This window comes from Lutzomyia longipalpis, chromosome 2 (genome assembly GCF_024334085.1).
Source record: "Lutzomyia longipalpis isolate SR_M1_2022 chromosome 2, ASM2433408v1".
NCBI lineage: Eukaryota > Metazoa > Arthropoda > Insecta > Diptera > Psychodidae > Lutzomyia > Lutzomyia longipalpis.
This window is the reverse complement of record NC_074708.1, coordinates 14812605-14837037: the sequence shown is the minus strand read 5'-3', so window position 1 is coordinate 14837037 and position 24433 is coordinate 14812605. Positions and strand designations below refer to the sequence as shown.

Sequence of the window (24433 nt, the reverse complement as noted above, 5' to 3'; positions counted from 1 at the left end):
TTTTGTTCTTCCCTATCCTACATTATTCTTTGTATTTCCTCTAGGAACATTTGATCACAAATTGACTTAGTAGTGTGCCTAATACATAGTTAGACTTCGGCCTCTTTCTACACAAAAGAAAATTCCTTAAATAACTAAAAATCTTTTACACATAAATTAACATTCGTGTGACTAAGAATTTGTTTTACAAGTCAGTCTTCAAGAGTCCATGATTTTCAATTTGCATGACAATTTGGGTTTCACGGTAGGTTTTTCCCTCTGGTTGGATTATTTCCAATCGTCTCTTTTCCTTTTGCTTCCTCCACCAGACACACAGGAGAATCATAAAGATAACAAGTAGGAGGAGAACAAAGAGAATAATACCCAAGATAATCCACCAAAAGTAGGATGATTCAATGCAGAAATTCTCAGTAATGTAGGCAAATGAGAAGACATCATCCCTCCCACCAACTTCCGCACTACCCCCGTCAATTATGTAGTCACTGAGCCTAAAGAAGGTTTCACTGGAGAAGAGATTGAAGAACTCATTGTCGCGTATTCGATTTAGTTGGGCACACGTGATGGGCGTGATGAATTGATTGCGCGTGAAGATGAGACGAAATTCCGGGGCAAAGATCAGTGGTTGAGGCCAGTCGGGGGTGTCGAAGTTGTTGCGGGAGAAATCCAAAAACAAGGGCTCATTGAGCCGTCGCTGGACGTCCCTCTCAACCACAATGGCAATAAAAGCTCGTGTTTCAGCCAAACTGATGTTGTTCTCCGTTATGAAGGGCATATTGATGGTTGACATGACAAAGCTCTGCCCACTGAGGCCTCCAAAGTAGTTCTGGAAGATCCCAACGTTGCTCACAACTGTTGAGGAAATTAATTTTCAATTAGTTTTCAATGCAAAATTTTAATTTTTCTTTGGAGATCAAAAGAAAATTCCAAGCTAAATATTACTCGAAAAAAATTAAAAGAGGATTTTTAAACGTTAAAAAATGATAGAAAAAGATTAATCGTTAGAATGGACGTTAAGTGTTTGAAAATTTAATGTCAAACGTCAGAATAACGGTTAAAAATTAGAACAAACGTCAAACGTTAATGTGTTATAAATTTAGAAAAGAAACGTCAAACTTTAATGCAGAAACATCAAATGTCAGCATAAATGTCAAAGATGTTAAACGTTAAAAAAAGAAACGTCAAGTCTTAAATGTTAGAATAATCATCCAAAGCTAAAAATTGAACATCAAATGTTAGAAAACGAACGAGAAACTTAAGACACAAATGTCTACTGTTCAAACAAATTGAACGTCAACCTTTAAAAAAAAACGTCAAATGAACGTCAAATGAACGTCAAACGTTAGAATATCAGTTAAATTGTCAAAAACTTCAAATTTGAATGCAACTGTCGTTTATAGTAAAATTCGGTTTATTAAATTGAAATCAGTTTGATTTTAATTGATTCAAATTGAGTTTAGCAAATTAACTCACCTTGAAAATCAAAAGCTCTCGAATGGATGCGTCCTGTGAAGTTATTATGGGAGATGTGCAGAGAACTTAGAACGTCGAGATCGTAGAAACTCCTCGAGGGTAGTTGACTTCTTACGGTGCAATTTGTAATTTGGAATGTGGAAGTGGTGAATTTTTTGAATGCCTGATGCTCAATGCGACTTATGAAGGTATTTCGAATGGCAAATGCATCAAGTCTAAGCCTAATTCCCGTCACTGCAAAGGGGCTGATCCACCCAATGCGACACCTCTCAAACGTTAGCCCATTGATGAAGCCATTAATGGCATGAGAGGGTATTTGTTCAATGATGACATTATCGAAAGACAGCGTGACACGTAGCTGTAGGGATTGGCGTGGGAATGAGAGGGAGTTTTCATCCAGCACGAGATCCTCGATGTTAACAAAGGTGACCCGTGTGAGCATTGTGAGGGCGCTGAAGGTGCCATTGAGTACCCGGACGAATTTACAATTGCTCACCGTCACATGAGCAATACTCCCCATCATTATGGGCAAGACGGCTTCCTAAAAAAAAGTCACGAAATGTTTGATTTTCGCGTGAAGTTTTGTGCAAATATTTACTCTGAAGCAGAAGCTCTCGATATTCTCTCGGTGTAGCCCCATTTTATGCTTACCTCATTGCGAAATCCACAATCACAAATACGCCCCTGATCGCGGTGGATGCAGTGAACCTGCGGTGGGGTGTTCTGGAAAATAGTGTCCGTATCTTCACGATCGTAGTCTTCATTGGGTTCATGATTCACCCGTTCTGGCCTCAATAATTCAACGTCTTCATTGCTCACAAATTGATCACCCGCATTTTTATCAACGTCCTCAATGTATTCATGACTGTAATCACTTCCATGCACCATTAAACATTCACTCGCAAATAGGAGGAGGAAGATAAAATATCCTCTCTCCCGTAGCATCTTCACACACTTTTTGTTCCTTAAAACTCCTCACTAAAAGATTTCTTTAAAAAAAAAAAAGAAAAAAATGAATAAATTCTTATGGAATTCACAAAATCGTGAACTCCCTGGCAAGAACTTTTCGTGATCTAATTGTGTGCGGCAATTGGTGAGTAAGAGAAGTGTGAAAAAATTGCGTTTATCAGGTATATGAAGGCGTATTTTCCTTTCTTTCGCTCAACCAACAGATAAGATAGCAAAATCGAACGCACCGCGTTATGTATTCTTGGAAAATTTTATCAGAGAGAATTTTTGCTGATGTGTGTGCGAGAATTGACGATAAAGTTTGAGTGTTTTGTGGTTTAGAGACAAAAAAAGAGTCAGTGGCGTGCCTAAAGGAAGGTCAGCGGTGGGATTTTGCAATTATTTTATTCATTAAATGGGATGAAATTGCCGGCAAAAAGGTTAAATTGTGGCTCATTTTGAGATTATTTGCCTAATTTGTTGAGAAAAGATTTTTTTTGGAATCTTCTAGGGGCGTCACTATGTCTGGTTGGGCAGAATTAGGTTGATAAAGTCGTTTAAATGACGCATCTAATTACATTTTTTTTAATCTTTGAGGGTTTGGTATCCAGATATTGAGGATTACGTTAGAATACATGAACGAGGAACTTCTTTGTAAAATTTTTTTTAAAGGTTTCTTTAAAATATTTTTTTCAATATTTTGCATTCTACTAGCTAGCCTACCTACTTTTCAAATTTTTAAAATTTAATAAAAAGTTTTATCGGTTTTTTTCGAATTTTTTTTATTTTAAAGACCTTTTAAACTAGAAGATTTACGAAGATTTTTGAAATCATTTTTTTTTAACTTTCTTTTGTAATAAAAGAAAGCTAGGATAGCTAGAATCTTGCCGGCAAGTCGGAATTATTAAATTTAGTTCTTTTTGCCAATAATTCAAAATAAAAATTAAATTAAAAAAATAACATTAGAATTTTGTTTATGAGTTTTTGCAATATTCTAATATCTTTAAAACAATTTTTTTTTTAATTTTTATACAAAATATTAAAAAAAAATAGATGGAGCTTTAAAAAAGAAAGTTTTTTTTGAGAATTTATTCTTTAAATTGCTTAGGTATCTAAATTAGTAAGAATAACAACGTCTCTATATTTATCAAATCAAATTGAAAAAAAAATTAAATATTTAAGCAAACTTTTCCACCTTCGCTTAGTTGCAAAATCCCTGAATCGGCAGGTGGATGGGATGGACCAAAGGCGGTCTATTTACCTAATTGAAATTAATACACAATTGAATTTTTGTGTAATGCCCATTGATGACGAAATTAGCTGTTTACTGTTGACCAATAATCCGCATGGAGTAAAGAGGTGGATGTTTTTTTTTTTGAAGCTGTTATTGCCATGAAACTAATTCTTGTGCGCTGAATTAGCGTTCTTCACATGATACCGAGAGGTCGGGATATTATTGACACGTTAAGTACGCTCAATTGTCGGTTGATTGAGAAAAATGTAGTTCACAACACAACAAATTTGAGGCTTCCTCTTTATACTTTGAGAGTACTTTAAGTACACGCGGTTATGCGTGCAGTACGAAGGAAGAAAATGCGTGTTTGCAGTTCAAATAAAAAGCACCTCTTGTTGACACATAAATGGAAAATTTGGACTTTCTTTTTCCGGCTAAAAAAGTAACTGAATGGGTTATAAGTTAAAATTATTAAGCCATTATTTAGTGGGAGTTTTTGGGGGAAAGTGTTGAAAAACTATTCAATTCATATCCTCCTCTAATTATGCACTCATAACGACACCGAGAGTGTCACACAGAAAGTGTTAGGAAAATAAGAAGTCTCTGTTATCAACACTGTTGGAGTTTAATTGAATTTTTGGCCTTGGTGGTGACTTTTCTCTCTCTTTTTAACTGCCTCCCCTTTAATAAAAAAAAAAACTCAGAAGAGGATGTTGAAAAACTTCTCCTTGCACTGCACGTAAGCAACTTTCTATTTCCTCGCTGTGTTGAAGGCGGAGGAGGTGGAGTAGAAGCGAAAATGTAATGAACAGAGTTTCCCTCAAATTACTATTTAGAATTTTCAAATCCACGTGTTTGTGTGTTCAGTGGGGCGGAGAAAGAGAGAAAAGTGCGAGTATTAAAAAAAATCTTATGACTTCACTGATATTTTTATCGTTGGAAAAATATATAATGCAATCCATTAATGATCACACTTTATGTATTTAGTCGCTTTAATTGATTACCAGCAGCGCGATCTTCACTAAATTTTATAAATATACACGCGAGCACCGATGATCGACAACATCCTTTCGGTGTGAGTTCTCCGCAATCACTGAATTTTCTTCACATCTTGTGGCATTATGAATTGAAATGGAAACTCTGACTGATCACATGCGATCGTCAAGCGATCGCGGGTATTTTTCCCGCGAGTACTTACATTTAACATGTAGATGTGGTTGTGTTGCGCAATTAGAAGCAAACAAAACACACAATAGTTCTCTTTTGCCATCTCTCTGTGAATAGTTCAAAATACAATATATTTTGCTGAGGTTGCAATGGTGATCGTGTGGAATTGATCGTATCAAGAATAAACGCACTGTGGGTGTTTTCTGGAGTGATCTTTCATTCTCTCTGCAGACGATCTTCTTAGAAGTCTTTTAAAATAATTAGATGTAAATCTCTTGTGGAGGTTTTATACAAAAGGGAAGATCACTCTCGATCGGATAAGAAGAAGAAGAAAAAGAGAAACTTGAAAATTTAATCAGAATATTTCATTTCAAGGGAAAATGGAAAAGGCGGATTTTCGTTTATTTTTTGGTCATTTCAACTTCTCAAATAATGATCGTTCTCTTCATCAGGCCTTCTAAATTTTTTCAGTCCAATTGTAGAGTATTGATTAATTAACTTTTAGTGATAATTTTTTAAGGTATGAAAAGTGCTAAAATTTTATTAATTTTTTTATTCAATTACTTACTTTTTTGCGTACTTTTTGTTGAAAATTAATTCAATATTTCAAAAATAAGCATTAATTCAATTCTAATGCAAATCAATCAAAATCTTTTGATATTCAAATGTTAAAGAATCTTTTTTAAAAATTCTGAAAGGCCTGATGAAGAACCCAAGTTTGAAAGCCGAGAAAATTAAGAATAAAATCGCTCTTCATTTAACTTCTTTATTAGTGTGAAAAGTGTTATTTTTCTACACAGTAAATGTAAATTCAATTTTCTTTTATATAATTAATATCACGTAGTATAAAATCTTATCGAATAAGTGTGGAAGATGCAAAATAACTAGATTTTCCTTTTGCTATGTCCAATTCATTTAAAACTATTTTTGTTTTTAGTCTTTTCTGTTCATCATAAATACACCCCAATCGCTGGTGATGATCGCACCAAGATCAATTCCTATGCGTCGGCATAATCTATAACGTCGTCCATTTTCACGGTAATGTCGCTCCCACCTGAGTGATCAGATGACGCGGAGTCCTTCTTGTGGAGCCCTGAGGGGCCAGAGTGTTTCCGCTCAGCAGAATTACTCTTCATTTGTCCCCCCTTTGATGCTGGAATGGTGTACTTTGGTATTTTGCGATTGGTTAGTGGAGATCGCGTTATGTGAAAATTGGGATTGTTTGCAAAGGAATTTGCAATACGTTGGACATTGCCGGATGGCAGTAGGGGTGGTTCCGATGAGGATGGCGCTGTTGATTGGGACAGGACATCCGGGAGATTTGGTGGTGTCGTTCGTCCTGTCTCGTGTGGCACTGTTGTTCCCCCAATCGCATAAGGACTGATTAATTTCCGTTGCGGTTCTGTGAAATAATTGATTCTAAGATTAATGAAAAAAATAATAAACGCAAAATCAAGAAATCAAAGATATTTCATTTAATTCTTATTAAATTTCCCAAACGGAAAACTCTTAAAATTCATGCTAAAGAGAATTTAAAATTTAAAATTTGAAATTCTATTTTCAACAATGTGGTAAATTGAAATATGTCTAGCAAATTTGTTACAATGATTAAAACAAATACACTCGAGCTTAGCTTAACCCAATCGGAATTGTGTTAAAATTAGCAAGAGTGCGAAAATAGCAAAGCCATCAATTCCAACACTTTCTCAAACAAATTCTCTCTTGTAAATATTTACTCTGATTCATTTTTGAATAATTTTTTTCCACACCAAGGAGGAAAAGATTTTTTTTCACCCACTTTATCATGATTTATCTGTGCCGAGAGAGAGTTTTTTTTTAATTCATTGGATTTTGAATTAGTTTAAAAAGGATGATCTCACCTCTAGGGCTGACCACTGGTTCGGTGTAGAGTCCTGTTTCGGTGTTTCGATCCACCGGAAATGCATACTCGTTGTTAAGTAGAGGCTGTTGAACACTGTGTGGTTCGGCGTAGATGTGATTGAGATCCAGTTGAGTGTTGCGATCTTCTCCGTCACTGCTGACGGCGAGATTTGGTTCCGCATAGACTGGGTCATTTTGGTTGTTGTCCTTTGGAGCTAGATGTTTGTACAGGATATCCGTGAAGGCGACAAAATCCTCTCCGCTGTTTTCGCACTCTCTCAGCGTCTGAACAACTTCACCAATAGTTAGAACTTTCTCACTTTCCGTCAAACTGCCATTCATCAACTTTTGCGTATAGTTGAAGACATGATCGTACTTCTCCGGTGGATGTTTAGCCTTCATTCGTTCGAGAGTTTGGTTGATGATTAAACGATCTTCAGGTGTGAAGATTCTCGTTGATTTGGGCGGTGCTCTTTCAACACTGTGATGTGAATGCTCAGGCGTGGGAGTTATCAGTTCTGCTCTATCATGCCGCTTTCCCTTCTTTCGGCAGTAAACAATTAAAATTCCAATGAGGATAATGAGAACAATGATACACGTTACACCACCTGCGATGTAGTAGAGTATGCTAACCTGCCCATTATTCTTGTCTCCATCATTGGGTCTTATGAAATTTCCCTCAAGTTTTGGTTCTTTCTGATTCTTAATACAGTCAAGGGTTGGGGAATCATCGCAGACCTCACGCCTGTACGTTGATGCTCGTATTAGGCTTGAATTGAAGCAGTACCTTATACTATCATCTGTGCTACAAAAGCTGTTCTTTTCGAGCTCTATGTAGTTCTTCATTAAATTCTTCAACCACTGAGGGTTGCACGTGCAAGTAGTGTTGAAAAAAACATCCTTTATCACACAACTTTCGGGAAGTTCCATGCTGTTGCTCATAGCATGTGCTATGGTATTGCGAAAGAAGCTGCAGCGTTCCATTTTTGAAGAACGTTCAGTTCCCAATTTACGAAATTCCCAAAAGGAGTTGTTGTTGACGTCAAAATTGGTGAATTGAGTGATTGTCAGCCAGTTGTTGCCAGTTTTTTCAATTCTATTGTACGATATACTCGCATTTACAGACGCTGCACTTATTCCATTTTCCTCAATAGTTTTTACTGTGTTCCCTTCGAATGTCATTGCATCGAATGCAACTCCAAAAAATGCTTGATTCGCTATTTTCGTTATGTTGCACCCAATTATTTGCAGCGATTGACTATGCCCATTGGTAAAAGCTAATGTTTCAATTTTGTCTATAACTGACTTCTCCAGGACGATTGAGTGTAATTCGTTGAAATTAAATGCATTCGCAGCTATTTCTCGGATTGTAGAATTTGTAATTCTTATTTCTTTCATTGTATTCCCAATTTTCTCAAAGCGCTCAATAAAGCTGTTGGCAATATGAATTCGAGAATTGGCACCACCATTGAGGGCATTGGTATTCATCCGCAAATCCCTAATTCCATCGAAAGTCGCAGTAAAACTTGCCAGACTTAGAGAACCATCGGAGACAATAACATTTTGGCATTTGGCTACATTCAAATTTATTTCACCTGTAAAATATTGAGCAAAGCAAAGAAATTAAAAATAAATCAGTGGTGTTTGTGTAATGCTAAACTAACCGTGGAATGTTCCATTTTTGAAAACAACTGTGTCACAGTTTATGATCTCAATCTCAGGGTTGGGTGCTCTGTTACCTTCCAAGGCATTCGAGAGAAATTCCACGTGAGCTCCGGAATTTTTTTCAGGACCGCGGAATGAAATGCGATTAATCCTATTGTCCTGGAAGAATCCTCGGTGAACCGTAAGGCGTGTCTTGGTGTTCAAATCAACAATCAACGATCGTGCATCATTCGGAATAGAATATTGCTTATCGAAAGTTATTGGCTGTAGGGAGAAGCAGAAAAAAAGAGGAGAGCATTAGCAACTTATTCATCATCAATGAGATAATAGATTTGTTTGTAAATTCTTTTTTTGGGTGCATCAGAGGGGGACGCTCAATGCCGGTGTAAACAATGGGTGGGGAATGTGTGGGTGGAAAGAAAATGCGCACATTTCAGCATCAATTTCCTCAGATGTTTCGTACTCAATGTGTGTAACTAAACAATACAAAATGCTACTCCTTGTCTAATTGAGTAACAAGCAGCGACTAATCTTCACCATGTTGTGGGTCAATCCTTGACACCCACACCTCCTTCTCTCTCTCTGACATCTCAAGCATCTTGTGTGGATTATAATATACATGAGAAACCGAAGAGTATTTGTACAAATGAACAAAGGCAGTCATTTTCTAATGATCACCCATGCTAATTGTGCCTATACCAGCAAAATTCAAACGTTTATTTTTATAATCAACTCCGGGCTGGCATCCATGGCAATAGTAATATAACCAAAGAAGTGGCAAAAGTGTGAAAATCATTTTATTGCCGTGATATGAAAAGAAACATCTTTTTTTCGCGCACACGAATCCCTAATGAGATGGCATTTTCAATTAAATGTAATGACGGCTATAAAACTAACGATTATCGTTAAAATAGTTTATTTAAAAGACATGTTGCTTTTGGGAGGAAATACATAAATTTAAGAGATCATTGTGGGGTTTTTTGAGAAAAAAAGTTGTCAATGTAAATTTAAAAAAAAGCATCTTCACATTCTTAAAAAATGTTTAATTCTAATGCCCAAGAATTAGGAATTTTTTCACAGCAATTTTATTCGTATTAAGAAAGATGTTAAGAGGTTAAGGTTTATGCATTTTTAAGTTTAAACCTTTCTTAGCTGAATTTAAGAAAAAGTAGAAAATATCTTACCCGAAGTCCTAAAATTAATAAAAATTCACATTTTTATTAATATAACTCTTTAAAGGAATTTCATCAACATGAATTTGCTATCTCTCGTGAACATATTGGCACGATAAAATGTTACTCAAGCCCCAATAAATTTCGAAAGATTCGAAGCTAAATTCAAGGTAAAGTTGCCCAAATGTTGCTAATTTGTTGACTTGATAAGATAAGCTTTATCTACGGTGAATTTATCTGCATATTGCTCTATAAATATTGATATGAGTCACTTTTTTATATTATATTTATGCAAAAAATACCACCAGACGTCTGGATAGTGGTTTTAGTTTCCCTTCTATTCAAGCATGAAACCTTCATGCATTACTTGACAAAAGGTCAAAGTCAATCAGTTGGAGGAATTACAAGAAATATCTGACAATGAACTTCACTCAGAGGCAAGAAAGTGAAAATTCTTTTAGTAATAAGGGATGGTCACGTTATTTTGGAAACTCTACAGGAACAAAATGGCCAAAATGTGAGAATTTCAAATAATTTTTTTGAGCACAAAAATTTATTTTTTAAATCGAAAGTACTGAATTCTTATCAGTATTTGGCCATTTAACAAGAGTGCAAGCAAATTTCGAATTTTTGGTTTCAAAATTGGCTTGAAAATCGCTTTTGAAAGTCCCCGAGTTTCCAAAATAACGTGACCATCCCTTAGAATATTGGGATCAAAAATTCGCCCACATGAATACATAATTTCGAAAGAAATATTGAAATTACATGAAATTTATTATTCTAAGTGAAGCAATCATAAAGCAAATAATCTTCATGTTATGTGAATAAACATTTTAAAGTGTTCACAGAGGAGAAAGAAAAACTTTGCAGAGAAATAAATTAGCCAGATGAAGTAATGTTTATTGCTATTTTTGCTATTTTTACATAAAGCAAAGAAAATCTTATTTTTCTCTTCAATAAAAATATTTTGCCTCTGCCCGTGATTCACACTGAAAGCGAAGTTGATTGACAACAACATGAGTGAACCAATATCGCCATGTATCTCACAACAATTTCCGGCTTATCTGTTGGGCGGTGTGGATAAGAGACGTCTCACTGTCATTCAAATTAAACAATTAATTCCCCCTAATGACCCAGAAAAAGGGAAGAGAAGAAGTATCTGTCTGTGAAATTTTTCCCTCACAAACCATTCAATATAATATTTTAGTTTCAATTCTTATCACTTTCTTTCTTATATTATGTTTCTCTTCTCTCCCTCTTGCACAACATTTATCTTATCGCATTTGGGGTCTCTTCGAGGCTATTTATTCGTCGTCTTAAAGCCCACTACAGGCGTGTGTTATTTGGGCATGAAAAATGCATTTTGAGCTCAACGTCGCCATAAACGCATTTCTCAGGCAAACACTGCAGTATATAGGGCAGGGCATCCCAACCAAATTTGAAGATCTCCACACACACGGAAGGCGATCACGAAGAAAATAACATTTGAAAATGCAAAGCAAGAAGAAAATGTGAATGTACAATAAAGCCTTTTGTCTCTTTCGAGGGGGAAATTCCAAATCAATCTCACTCGTGTCTAAAAATACGTCCCGTAAAGTGAAAATGTGGACCACTATCGAAAATGGATTCTTGTAGGCACTCTCTTCTTGAGTTTTGTGATTAATTTGACCCTTCCTCATGCAACATATTGAATGGAACATCCTCCTTCACATTTTCGATTTGTATATCAATATGGTTTTGAACTTGATTCTATTTTGTAACTTCACCACCCCCCCATCTCAATTCCATCTGAATTAGTCAGCCCACAACAATATTTTGTCGGACGAAAAGAGAGTTTAATATTATGTTCAACACACATTCTGTGTACAACACCCAACAGGAAGGCTCACGATGGCATTCAAAAAGAATATCAAGAGCAAAGAGGGACTCGAATTGGTTTCAATTGTGACTCGGTGAACGATCAAATTATTCAATTATCTCCTATTTATACCCATACAATGTTGATACGCATTGAAAACAATCTATATTAAAGTAGTTCCCCCGGGGCTATTATATTGTAAAAGAATTCCACACTGTGGTAGACAATGGAGATGAAGTTTTCCACCCCACATCACTTTTGCAATTGAGACTTTTGAAGTTCCGACTAAAATAATGTTTTTTTTATCGGTTGGGAGGTTCCAAATTCGTTCATGGATCAATTTTACGCACCACACGCGTTCTCTAAAATCAACAACATTTCTACTGAAACTGCTCTGGGATTAAAATGAGTTTTAATTTTTTTTTTCGCATTGGTTTCGAGGTAAATTAAATCCTTTATTGTGATCGATATTTTTTTTTGAATTTTGTACGTTTGAAGGTCATGCTAAGAATGTTTCTGGAGCTTTAAAGCTCGCTCATTAATTCAATTAGATAACCCTAATAAAGTTCTTACTCTAACTTTAAGAAATATAAATCTTTTTACAAAGAACAGAGCTGGAAATTTTGGGAAAACGGTTTTCTGATCTCTGATCAAGAATTTTCTCAGACAAAAATCTCGGAATTTGAAACAAAATTTAATAAACAATTTTATTACTTTCTGACTACCTCTACTGATACACATTTGCTTTTATGAATATATCTTTAATTTCAACTGTTTGATATCTTAGACTAAACCGTTTGAAATTACATAAAATGATTGTAAAATCTTCTAAAAGCGGAGATTCTCATTCAAAATAAGGTGGTACAGTGGTAAACCACTAAAGTATACAAAGACACTGCGCGATGTAAGAAATAATTTCATCTGAAAGGCATTGGCACATATTCCTTAAGAAAAGCTCCTAAATTGAGGATGCAATCAGGATACACCTAATTTTGTAAAGGATAAAAAAAGAAAATGATATTTCCAATTTTCTACTCAAATCAGCTGCAAAAAAATTGGAAAATTTTACTCGAAAATTTAAACACTGACGTCATTATTATATTTTTTGTTCCTTTAAAATAATAAAGGATAAAAAGATCTTCATTGAAATTATCACAGAAATATCAACGCGAAAGCTACAAGCATTGAAAAGGAGAAATACACAATAGTGACGTCACTGTGCATATTTTTAAGCAAAATTTTGATGTTTTTCCCGGCTGATCTCAGAGGAAAATAAAATGTCTCTTTGATGATTAATTTTTCTATTTTGATCCTTTACAAGACTGCGCACGTCGCCTGTGTCCTGTTTGACCTCCCGAATGAAGGATTTTTTTTCATACGAAGCGAATAAACTCCTTTAAATGTCTAATTAAGAAAGGAAAAGGTTGGGATAAACAAATAATTCGTTGAAGCTTCATCTTTGATTAGTAAGAACTTCATGACTTCCAAGGACAGTGATCTCATTTATTTTTCTGACGACACGACTACGTGTTCCAATTAAATTTTTTTTACAGAATAAAGCATAAAACTTCTGTTAAAAAAATCTCATCTCAAAACATATTAAACGCTTGAGAAAGTCTTTGTGCAAAAAAAAAAGAAGAGAAGGCGTGACCTATGACTCTGACGATCGGTTGATTGAGTAAATTAATATCAATTCACTGGGGGAATCAATTAGATATGGTTGATCTACTTATATGGGTGGAATGACACTCACCTGACTCGGCAGATTGCATTTAACATCCCGTATCTCGTTCCCTGTACATTTGCACCATTCTGTACTGCACAAATTGTGTGACGTTTCGGTGCGTCGAACGTCTCGGCGATGAAGTGAATGTCGTGACGAATGTGGCATTGCAGAATTCATCTCAGCCATACCTTTGATGCGCCGGCGGGACGGTGGAATTGATGGTGCATCTCCAAGTGGAGCACTTCCGGTGGTAGTAGCTTGAATATTTGAGATGATTCTCTCACCATGTGTGGCTGATTTGAACTTCTCATCGTGTTGCGCCTCATTTGGGGAAATTAAGTTGCTCCACAGTGATTTGGGCAGTTCATTTTCATGCGAAATTATCACATTTTCATGCTTTTCATGGTGATTCACGCGTTTATTTCTGACGGGAGCCCATTGGGCGACGAAGGAATCCTCCTCATGTTTTGCTGTGCACAGCGCTAATGTAGTAAGGCACACGGCGAACAAGAGCACACAGTTTGCTGATGTCGCTTTCGGGAATTGGTTCATTTTTTTCATTATTCATTTGGACGCTTCGAGAGAAGGATTTTTTCGCTTGCGACAGAATTATGATTTTCTTTCTATACGATTTTCCATTAAACAGAGAAAGCTCTACTGTGTAAATGCAGAAATTCCATTGACTTTTACAGTTTTATTTTTTTTCAAAAATCACGTCTGAGACGCTTTTCTCCTCACTTCTTGCGGTTATATACCTTAGTCTTGACGTCTTTTTTTTGCTCCGTGATGGCAATTAAAGAAATAAAATAAATTGTGTGCACCAACAACAAATTATACAAGATCGCACTGAGTTGTGGTGGCTCTCTCTTGTGGGTTCTATATAAAAATTCTTTTTGCCGTAGATGGGGAGCAATGATCTTGATCTATGATACTCCACGATGTTTCTCCTTCTTATTTGTCTTTTGGAAAATATTATGTCTCCTCTTTTCTTGACTCTTAAATACGCCGGAGAAACATGTTTGACATCCTGTTTGCTTTTACATTTTTAGAAGTCCACACTATATGTATATTTTCCAGAGAGATTTTCTCGTTTTTTTTTTTTATTCAAATGAAACACTTCACTGTGACACCCGGTATTGAATTACAATTTTTGACTGATTGTGTTGACTCATTTGTGGGAAAATTTGTCACAATCTCCAGAGCGGTGTGGATCAATTGCATGTGGAGGATTTTAAAATTAGAATTATTTGCTTTTCGGTACACAATGTTTATGATTCTCCCAGAATGATCATCACTTTAAATATTTTCCGAATCTTGGCAAAATATTACACCATCACACACATTAAAGAGAAGCTTTCAATGCCATTTAAACTCAGCTCACAAAAACACTTTGGGGCAAATTATTTTCTGCACCAAAATCTCCTCTCAATGTTCATCGCAGAATAATCTATTTTAATCACATAGCTTTGTTGTTAATCACACTATTTTTGAGAAAAATCATAAGTCGTTTTTCGCACGCAATTTTATCACACGATGACACATACTTTGCACATAATATTAAAGTGTGTCGCATAAAATGGATAAAAAAGTTTTATCTTTCCACAAAGTTCTCTCTACCACACTGTAGTGTATATGGGAGATTGATAAATCCACTAGTGTGCCTCACACAGTTCCTGGTGTTCTTGAAACTCAACTTTATAACAATTTTCAATGTATCTCCAACCACAGATTTTATATAATTTTTTTGTCGCACTCTGGCTTCACTGGAAATTCATCAGACAAAGAACCTCTCACTGGGAGTTTTCTCAAAAAAAAATTCAATACGTGTGTTATATGAGACGACTAAGGGGTTCTGTTGTTCTTAACACGTCCACCAGTGTGCTTCCTATCTCCCACACCAAGCACAATATCCGCAAATTCTTTTTCAATGATCACAATAAGAATAATTTTTGCTCTTCTCTGTAGAGTTGAGAGACGATCAGACGACTTGCACGGTGTGAATGTTGATCACAAACTGCTTCTCTTGCGCTAATCGATTCAAGAGCAACTACTCGGTTTGAGTTGCTCTGACTTTTGAGTAGAGTCAGTCGTCACAGAAGCTCTTCCACCAGCTCATATATGAATACACTGAAAAAAAAAGACGATGGTAATAATATAAGTGAGATAAGCAAGACTAGCATGTGTTGAATGTGATTTTTTTAATAGCACCATGGCGCAATAGGGTGCAATTATTTTGAGAAATTTCTCTTAGGCGTTCGAATCTACTGGTTTTCATTAAAAAAAAAAACAGATCTATGGGAATTTTATTATGAAAATGAGTCATAAATTTACGGAAAAGCGCGAGAAAAAAAGGCAGGAAGGAGAATATCGTCATACGGAGTGAATTAGATCACCTATCGTATTTGAAAGTTTTGAAAGATCTCTTCCAAAAAGCTTAGACTATGCTGTGTAAGACATGATCTTTGGAGATCTAGAAATACTTTCTTTCTGTTTTTGTTCATTCTAAATCTATTTATTTTGATGGTAATAAAAAATCTTTTTGAAATAGAAATAAAATGAATTTTATTCTTTTCTTTTTGTTTAATTCAGTTAACCCTTTCGCGTCCATGTGAAACATTGAATTATGTGCTCTTTTTATAACGATAAAATTATTCTGTGGATGCTTCCAGGGAACTTTTCTCAGTCAGAAAGTCTCCTTTGGCCTCTTTAGTATGAATGTAATGTATTTGTAACTTGGAAATAACGATTCAATTTATAAGAATTTGGAAAAATAAAATGTTTTACATTTGGGTCTACGTATGACCCAAAAAACGCAAATGGATTAAGATTATTATTATAAAGGCTATAAATCGAAAAAGGAGTTAAAATTTTATAAGAATGCGGTCCTTCTCATTAGAATCTTTCTACACAAATTATTTCATTCAATTCTTGATTATTTTTAACAAATCATTATCTTATGTTTTTTCTTTAGTTTTTCTTCTAAAACCAAAGTCTTATGTAATAGGCAAATACTTAAGAAAAACATATCTACAAGAAATAACCTTTAATCTTACATTAACTGACTAATTAATCGTTGTATACGAATTGAGTTGATCAAAATACGGAAAAGGATAAAAAACGTAAATGAATGTTAACTAAATTAGACAACGCTACTTTATTATGTTTATCCGAAAAGCTTTTAAAGAAGCATTTTAATTTTAAATTATTCATTTCTCACGACACCGGGCTCTTTTTTTTATTCCCTGATGAAGTAAAGAAAGAAGAAGTACATCGACAAGCACAGCTAAAACAGGTCGATTGATATGGCTGTAAAATCGAAATTAGTTAAGCCGCATGTGGTGAATCTTCTGTGAGGTGTTTGCGTGTGGGGAGAAATTATTATTTTGAGGAAATGACCCAAGTGTGTGAATGGAATAAAATTAACAACTAATCGGAGAGTGGTGGAATTAATTGTAGAATCAAGACATGTTTTTCGACTATAAGGAATTCTTTCTCTTTTATTTCATCACCCCTTTGTAACGTGCCTCACCTCCTTGACTAATTTGGAGCTTTTATGTGCGCGCGCAAGTCCTCTGCCGGCAGCATTTAATGTGTTGCATGCCTTTTTTCGTGAAAGATATCCCGTCAATTTTCGAAGAATTCACCAAGTGAGTTTCAATGGCAGGTGTAGAAGAATTTAATTACAATAATCAATGGCAAAATTGTGCCGGCCGTCCGATGGGCACAAACCAAATGACACATGCTCGTCTTATTTAGCATGCTTTTTCGCTTCGGGTGAAATTCTTTTTTTTTGTTCTCTTTGACTCAATTTTTGCGTAAAAATATACAAGAGCAATTTTACTCGGACGATCCATTTTACGAAGGGGCCAGTTTTTTTCTCTTTTTTCCTAAAAAAGGTTTCAGGAGTTGGAAGAAAAGGAGAAAAAAAAAGAAACCTTTTAGCATTGTTTCCTTCACGGTGTAAATATTTGTTGTAAGACGCAGGAAGAGAGGGGGAGTTTTGAAAAGACGAATATTCTAGATAGAGAGAGAGTGTGGAGATAGATTTTATTTTTAGCTCAATTTTTATTGCACTTTGCACATAGAGTATGTAAAGTTGTGTGCTATGTATGGAGTCTAGAATTGCAAATAACTCTCAATGGATTTTCTTATGACTTTTTCTATGCTTTTTCCCTCAACACTCAATGATTCACGCGCGCGCCGTTACATTATCCCAAATGCCTATATGAGAAGACTGTGACAAAATGCTGCGCATGCACTTGAGCTCATATTTTAATTGCAAAAAAAAAAATTTAAAAGCAATTGGAATGGAAGGAGATTGTCATTTATTAGTGTAGCAGGTGAATTAATCTTGAAAAATTAATTCACAAGAAACACGCAACATATAATTTAGTCGTTGTCTCATGGATAAAATACCTTTTTAGGGGCAAAAAACAAGCATGAGAGAGGGACACAAAGAAAATCATACAAATTATATGAGAGAGGGAGAAATGACGGAGATGTCGAATGCATTATTTGCATTTCTAATTGCATTCTGGTTGATGAAAATGGAATTTTAGTGAATGAAACATCTCATAATTTAATGTAGGAAGACATCAAAGATGATTCATTATTTATTTGCATATTTTGTATTTCATAAAGTGTTTTGTAATGCTTTTATTTGTTTAATTTTTTTTGCATTTGCTCACATAAATGTTTCACTTTTAAATAAATTGATTATTCATCTACATATTGTGTATTTTATACACGTAGGAAAATAATTCTTTAAATAATTTACTTACAGGGTAATTCAAATAATTTCTTCAATTTATAAATTTGAATGTAAATAGATAGGCGTAATAAAATATTTTAAATACTTTCTCCAATTGACGGTATAAAATATAATTATAAAAAATGCGCAATTTCTCCTCATTTCCCTCTATTATAGCCTTAACACAATTTAATCAAAAGCAAAACATACAAAAAGACTTAAAGAACGTACTCTTAAGATAAAAACGTGACAATTACAAGTTGTTTTTACAGTACATATTTTCAAGAGTCGTATAAATAATGTAAATAACAAACTCTCATTCAATAAGCTTTTGGAATTTATTTCCCCCTTGTGACCTCATCTGAACACAATTTTTTCTTTCATATAGTTTTTCATTCTTATTCCCAACCTCAGTAAAGTACAATTATATTGCGATTACATCAAGTGATGCTAATACACAATTTACAATTTAACATGAAACTGCGAGGGGGCAACTCAGTGAAGATACAAAAACTTTTTTTTCGGGTGTTTGGCAGTGAATTCTGTTGACTGCGTGTGATGGACAAATTTCATGATCTCCACAGTATACTCCTCAGGAATAATTGTCTGGAGCGGATGTGAAAAATGAGTCTCACACTGGCTTCTCGCGCTGTCTCCTCAATCTAATTGTACCGCCATCCACAGTAAAGTGGAAATAAAATTAAATAGAGAGTGAGACAGTCAAGTTTACAAAAAAAAATGAAACTAAACCGACTGTAATTGCTTTTATCACCAAGCACAGAGAATTGAATTCTTATTTACTCACTTTGTGCTATGCATAATATTCTATTTAATTAGGGAATGCCAGGCTTTTTTTTTTCTTCTTCTTCACAAAAAGAACTTTTTCGTGGAATGAATGTAAAGAAAAAGGTGTGTGTAGAAAAAGATTACAGGGTTTAATTTAATTACAGTTAATTTCCACCACATTTTAATTGTGAACGTCTTTTTAACTCTTAATCATCTTACATTGCGCGATGCATAAAAAAAGAGAAAAAAAAAGTGTTGGATTTATAATTATTCAACAACAACAACAACAAAAGACTCCATCGCTGGCTTACCTGCTGTGTAGTACACTTGCAGCCTTGCTGTATTGTGATTATCATTATTGTGTCGAAGAATATATGCTTTATATTATTCCGGCACACCGTGGAGCGAAAAGGGAGGGAGTAACTCCATCCAATATTAAAATATTGTTCGCGTGAATATTTCAGAGAGTTGGAAAAAAAATCACAATTCTCTCAAGTTGATTGCTTTTTCACAGTAAGGTGTTGTTGGGTGTTTATGCAACATACAACTAAATATATGCGATAGAGATAATTAGTTGATATAAGTTCACATAAGATTTTTCACTCACTTTCCGTCTTCACGGAACAACTTCTTGCGGTCCCCGCCTATATAATGTTCCTTCTTGCACAGTGTATAGTATATTGTTGAATGAATGTAGCGCCGCGATCACTGATCAACGCCCTTGTTTGCTCTTCGGAATACACTGAGACACTGAGGAGAGGCACTGAAAACCCAAAGCTGAGAGATAGAATGGGTTGGTGTGACTGTGACTTGTTGCTGGTGTGCAGCACTGATGAAGAGATTGTTACAGAATGAATGGTGTGTGTAGGAAAATCCATGTAGAAAATTCGTGTAGAAAAAAACCTAGATACTGCCACTATGAAAACCAGACTTCCAAGAAGTTCCAAGAAGGACCATAATTTGAAAATTCAGACAAATCTGTGATGTTTTTTGTGTTTAAAACTGCAATATTAAGCAAAAATAAAATATCATGATCTAACTAGGTACTAGGAAAAGTTTAAAATCTGTTTGAGCTCTGAGGAAACTAACGACCTTTTTTTTGTTTAGCAAGATCATTACTAAGTCCGGCTTAAATTTCTTAAGTCAGGCTAATATTTTATGCTTGACCTAAGTTCTTTTTTGTTAGAAAGACCTAGATTTCTTAAGATGTGCTTATTTTGTTAAACTCAAAATACATTTAAACCTAGGCCTTATAAAGGTTTCTATTAGGTTTTAAGATTAGGTCCGGCTGAATCAGAGCTGAATTCTTTTATGGATGATCTTTACTGATTTCAATGCCCAAAGGCAGACGGGTGCATAATTTTGGAATATTTAAATTTGAAATTATTGTTGTAGAAATCATCGAAAAATCCATTCAGTTTTACCTAACATTATAGCCTTAAGAATCTGATATTAAAAAGTAGGACTTGGTCTAGAAAACTAAAGTTTGACTCAAAAATATAAGCAAAAGTTTTTAAAGTTATATGATAAGTTTTTTTATGATATTTTGTTGAAGTTGAATCTGGAAGGAAATTATAAAGATTAGTTGTCAGATTTCAGTTTTTACGAACAATTATAAAAATCGGTCAAGCAGTTTTTCCAGCATTCATTTGGTAAATTACGCGTATTTATTACGCGTCTTTTATAGGCATCTTGTCAGTGTTTTTTCTTGTAAAACAACATTGTCCGATGCAGTCGAATAGCAGTATGTATATATGTATATAACACGCATGTGAGCAAGACAGAAGCAACGGAGAGTAGCAAAATGAGAATTGAATAAAAATAAATCCCATTCACTCTCGATGTTTTTCATTTCATAAAACGCATAAAATCATGGTGGAAGAGGGTGGAGGAGATCAACATTTATGCATTATTTCTCTTTCTAGCCAACACTTTGGCTCCCATATGGTGGACTTTTTGTGTCTCATCAACTTAATCTCTTTTTGAGAACTCCTTTTGCCCACCAGCAGATCGCGGTGAATGAGTGTATGAGGAGAATAATGTACAAAAAAATCTCTGTAGTCAATTTATAGGGCCAATTTTTATCTTTTTTTTGGGTTCTCTGTGGAATCACGGAAAATCTCAAAAGATCCTTGTTTCGATATGGTTGATTTTAGTTGTATGGAAGGACACAAAAGGAAGAATTTGTAATATAGATAAATTAAAGTCCTTCGTGTCTCCTCAATGGCCAAAGGACGTGAAGTGAAAACTAAAAATACGGAGGATCGTATTGTATGAGGGAGAACTCCCTCATGGGCATTGTTTTGTGTGCTATTCCTGGGAATTCGAAGGGGAAGGGTACACACACGGAAGAAGTTTGGGAAAAGGGAGAGGGCTTACATAAAAATTTTGTGATGAGAAATTTCTTGGGTCTGCTTTTGGAACAAATTTGTTCCAAATCTTCATGTTTTCTTCTCTCTTTTGCCTTTTTCTCTTTTTCTTTCTTTTATTTATTACTTGGGCCGTCCCTTGGAGTTCCTATAATCATGCGGTTGAGAGTGAGAAGAAACTCTAGTAGATTTTTTTCACGGTCCCACAGACACACAGAAGCATCCAAGATGAAGACAGTGGAATGGATGAAAATGAAGAAAATTGATCGTACAGAGCAGGAACAAGTCTAAACAGGTTGTTGCCTCAATAGAGCGAATGTATAATAAATTTATTTATTTTGTATAAAATTATCAAATCACACCATAAGATAATCAAGAATATTGTGATGATGCAAACTTAAGAGGAACTTATGTTGCGAAAATGCAGACATTGGCAAAGACGCTGCATCAGCGCAAAACAAGGACAAAAAGTTAAATAATTCAACAAAGAGAGCCAAATATGACTAACCAGGTCCTTATGAGGAAACTTAAATCAATCCGGTTGATCAATTAATGGTGGAAATGAAGAAATAAAAAGGTTTTTTTTTGTTTGCTTTTACATATCAACTTGCATTTTAAAGATGTGGAATGATCAGTTGTGATTTCCTGCCACACAGGGGTTATCAATTTACTGACCCAAATGGAATTCTTTTATATTTCTGGGAATAATTTAATAAGGGAAATTTTGCTTGAAATTTGAGTAATGATTCACAAGCACTAAAATAGGATTGAGAAGAGATATTGCTCTGAAATACAAACTTGCCTAGCCAAGATGTTCAATTTTATTCATTCTTGATGCTTGATTTTTAATTTAAAAAAAGAAGTATGATCTTGTTCTTAATTCTTATGCTTTATTATACAGTTTATTATAATGCCAAAGTTAGAGACATTTTTAGTCTTTTAATTACAATTTTTTCAGGACGAATTGGCAAAGTGACGTCGAAAGCTCTGGCTAAAATTACAAGGATTCGTTTAACTGACGCTTCTAGAAAGACCTGACGTCTTACAAATCGTAATTAAAATTCCAAATTAGTGTAACAAATTATTAATCAAATATAATCAATTTAGAGTTTAAAGAAAATAATAAATTTACCGAAACGTCGCTATGAATCAAAGAAATCGTGTATTTTCTGCTCGAATCATTATTTGAATTATTCTAGCGATTCTATCTCTATAGCTATGTAAAAACACTGCTAATGATCATTGATTTTCATTCCCTGTTATTTTTAAAAAAAATTACAAATATTGGGCCTTATTCAGCGACCAAGAAACCCTTTGAAATTCGCTTGAAATCTTGAAATTTCAGTACAAAATTTAAAGATTTCAAGGGTTTCTTGGTCGCTGAATTAGGCCCATTATTTCATTTAATAAAATTTTCAAAGGACATCATACCTATATCACCCTGTGTTGGTTTATCAATTTTTCTCAAAAGCTCTTTCCTTTTTCGTATTAATCTTATAATAAATAATTTATATGCGGCTTTAATGCGACAATAAAAATGCAAAAAGGGGCTAAATTTCTTTTTAAAAAACCCAACTTCCGTTTGCGATTATACTGTTTTAGCTGCCACCAGCAGCGGCTAAAATGCCTTTTGCAATTTTATCTCCTTGCAGAAGTCATTCCAATGAACGACAATTCCTCAAGGATTTCGTAACATGCGCTCCGGGATCGTCGGGAGCACGATTGGCAGCCTGGCTACAGCCAGAGCCGCGTTTGGATACAAATAAATGCGAATTGAAGTCAATAATTGAGCCAATTCACTACGGATGGCCAACACAGTTGACTATCGTGACACGCGATCAGTATGGAGATCTTGTTCTCGTGGCTGATTTGAGAGTTGAAATTACGGCAATTCCCGTGGAGGCAACTGGCCATGGGAGTAGGAAGATGCGAAGGATGTCCTTCCTGACGTCCAATGATCTAGCACCACCACCAAAGATTCCCTATGAACCAACAATGAAGGACAGGATGTGCTACAAGGCGATTACCTTCATGAAGGCATATGAGGAGTATTCGTTCGAAGAGCTGCGATTTGTGAATCCCATCCAAACGCGCATCGTTGAAACACTCACGGCAAAGAATATGGAAGATGGAACGTTTGCCGTGGCCTGGACACCAAATTCAGTGGGAAATTTCTGTCTTACCGTGACCATTGATGGCATTCCGCTGGAGAACATTACACGCGTGGAAGTTAAGGAGGCAGGAATCCCACCACCACCGTCCAATATTAAGAGAGTCGAACCACCGAATAAGCTTCGAAGGTTCCGAACAAAGAATTCAGCTGGACTCCGTATTCGAGCACATCCAACGCTGCAATCTGAGCAGGTGGGAATCATAAAGATGGATGGGATAATCTCGTATATTGATGAAGTTGAGAATGACGATGGGGTTTGGGTGAGACTCAGCACTGAATCCATTCGTCAGCACTGCACCAATGCGTGGTACCCAACGGAAGCGTGGTGCTTGCAGTACAATCAGCACATTGGGAAGATGCTGCTGCATCCAGTGGTGGAGACAACGGTGACCAAGTGTGTCCTGGAGAGGATCCGGAAGAACAGCACGACAGATTCGGAATCATTTGATCCTGAAACACTCGTTGAGCCCCAACCGAAACACAAAATAAGCTCACCGAGTAAGAAAGGATTTGACTTCTTCAGCTCAAATAAATTCACTCCACCCCTCACGAGTGATCTCCCTCCAGCGGGTGGGAGTCCTTTTGTATTCCAATCAAAAGGCAGCAGAGGAAGTCTCGAGAGGCAGCCAAAGGGCGAAGCTGCTGGATCCTTCTCAGGGGATGCAAAACGTGCAGATTGCGAAGCTTCCTCGTCCAGAGATGATTCCCCGCGTGTTGGAAATCTCTCACAGAGTCCCAATCAGAGCACAAATCTCGGGTCGACAATTGCAGGAGTTGTGGGTGGTGGGGCGAGTAAACTACAAGCTTTGAGTAAATGGTTCAAGGGGGATAGTGTGGAGTGTAAGGATTTTGCCAGGAGAAAATCGGATTTTCATGAATTTGCTTCGGTTTCCGTGCGTGACATTGTCAAGGCAATTGGGGGGCAGGATTCCACGAAGAGCAATGGGAATGGAGTTACCCCACCGTGTGGTAGTCGCTCATCGAGTCCTGTGGCCATACCGCAGCAGAAACATCCTGATCCTGGGAGACTTCAGAGTGCTGAGGACTTCTCAAGTGCCAGCCCAGATGAGACTGTTGGGAAGTTTGCTGATGGTTCGGATTATTCACTCGGTGCTGGAAATTTCGCAATAGGCACCAATTGCCCTGCCAATCCGGAGGGATCATCCCCAAAGAGGAGTCCTCGGAAATCCCGAGGAAGGAAGCTTTCGCCCGGAATTCGTGAGTATTTTTTTCT

General features: G+C 35.8%; 3 protein-coding genes across 7 annotated transcripts in view; 1 reads left to right on the top strand and 2 right to left on the bottom strand.

The window, feature by feature from the left end:
* On the bottom strand, positions 1-4794 carry LOC129790875 (uncharacterized). Of its 4 annotated transcripts, none has more exons than XM_055828697.1 (4): positions 4657-4794; positions 2122-2459; positions 1471-2011; positions 1-849 (listed from the first exon to the last, which is right to left on the bottom strand). In XM_055828697.1, the coding sequence occupies exons 2-4, from the start codon at positions 2413-2415 to the stop codon at positions 185-187; spliced, it is 1500 nt and encodes a 499-aa protein (XP_055684672.1). In that variant the 5' UTR covers positions 2416-2459; positions 4657-4794; the 3' UTR covers positions 1-184. The 4 variants fall into 4 exon arrangements, with proteins under 4 accessions (XP_055684672.1, XP_055684670.1, XP_055684668.1 ...); XM_055828695.1 differs by having other exon boundaries at positions 4575-4747; XM_055828693.1 differs by lacking the exon at positions 4657-4794 and adding an exon at positions 4627-4645.
* LOC129790814 (E3 ubiquitin-protein ligase highwire) overlaps positions 1-24433 on the top strand; it is a 52797-nt gene that overhangs the window by 17583 nt on the left and 10781 nt on the right. For both annotated transcript variants that reach the window (XM_055828551.1, XM_055828550.1), the window contains exon 7: positions 22679-24417. In XM_055828551.1, the coding sequence (XP_055684526.1) occupies positions 22679-24417 (1739 nt within the window). The remainder of the gene's footprint in view (positions 1-22678; positions 24418-24433) is intronic.
* LOC129790828 (uncharacterized) lies at positions 5572-19410 on the bottom strand. Its single transcript, XM_055828587.1, has 5 exons — positions 18969-19410; positions 13149-15248; positions 8365-8629; positions 6700-8295; positions 5572-6221 (listed from the first exon to the last, which is right to left on the bottom strand). Exons 2-5 carry the CDS (start codon positions 13680-13682, stop codon positions 5818-5820), a joined length of 2799 nt encoding a protein of 932 aa, XP_055684562.1. The 5' UTR covers positions 13683-15248; positions 18969-19410; the 3' UTR covers positions 5572-5817.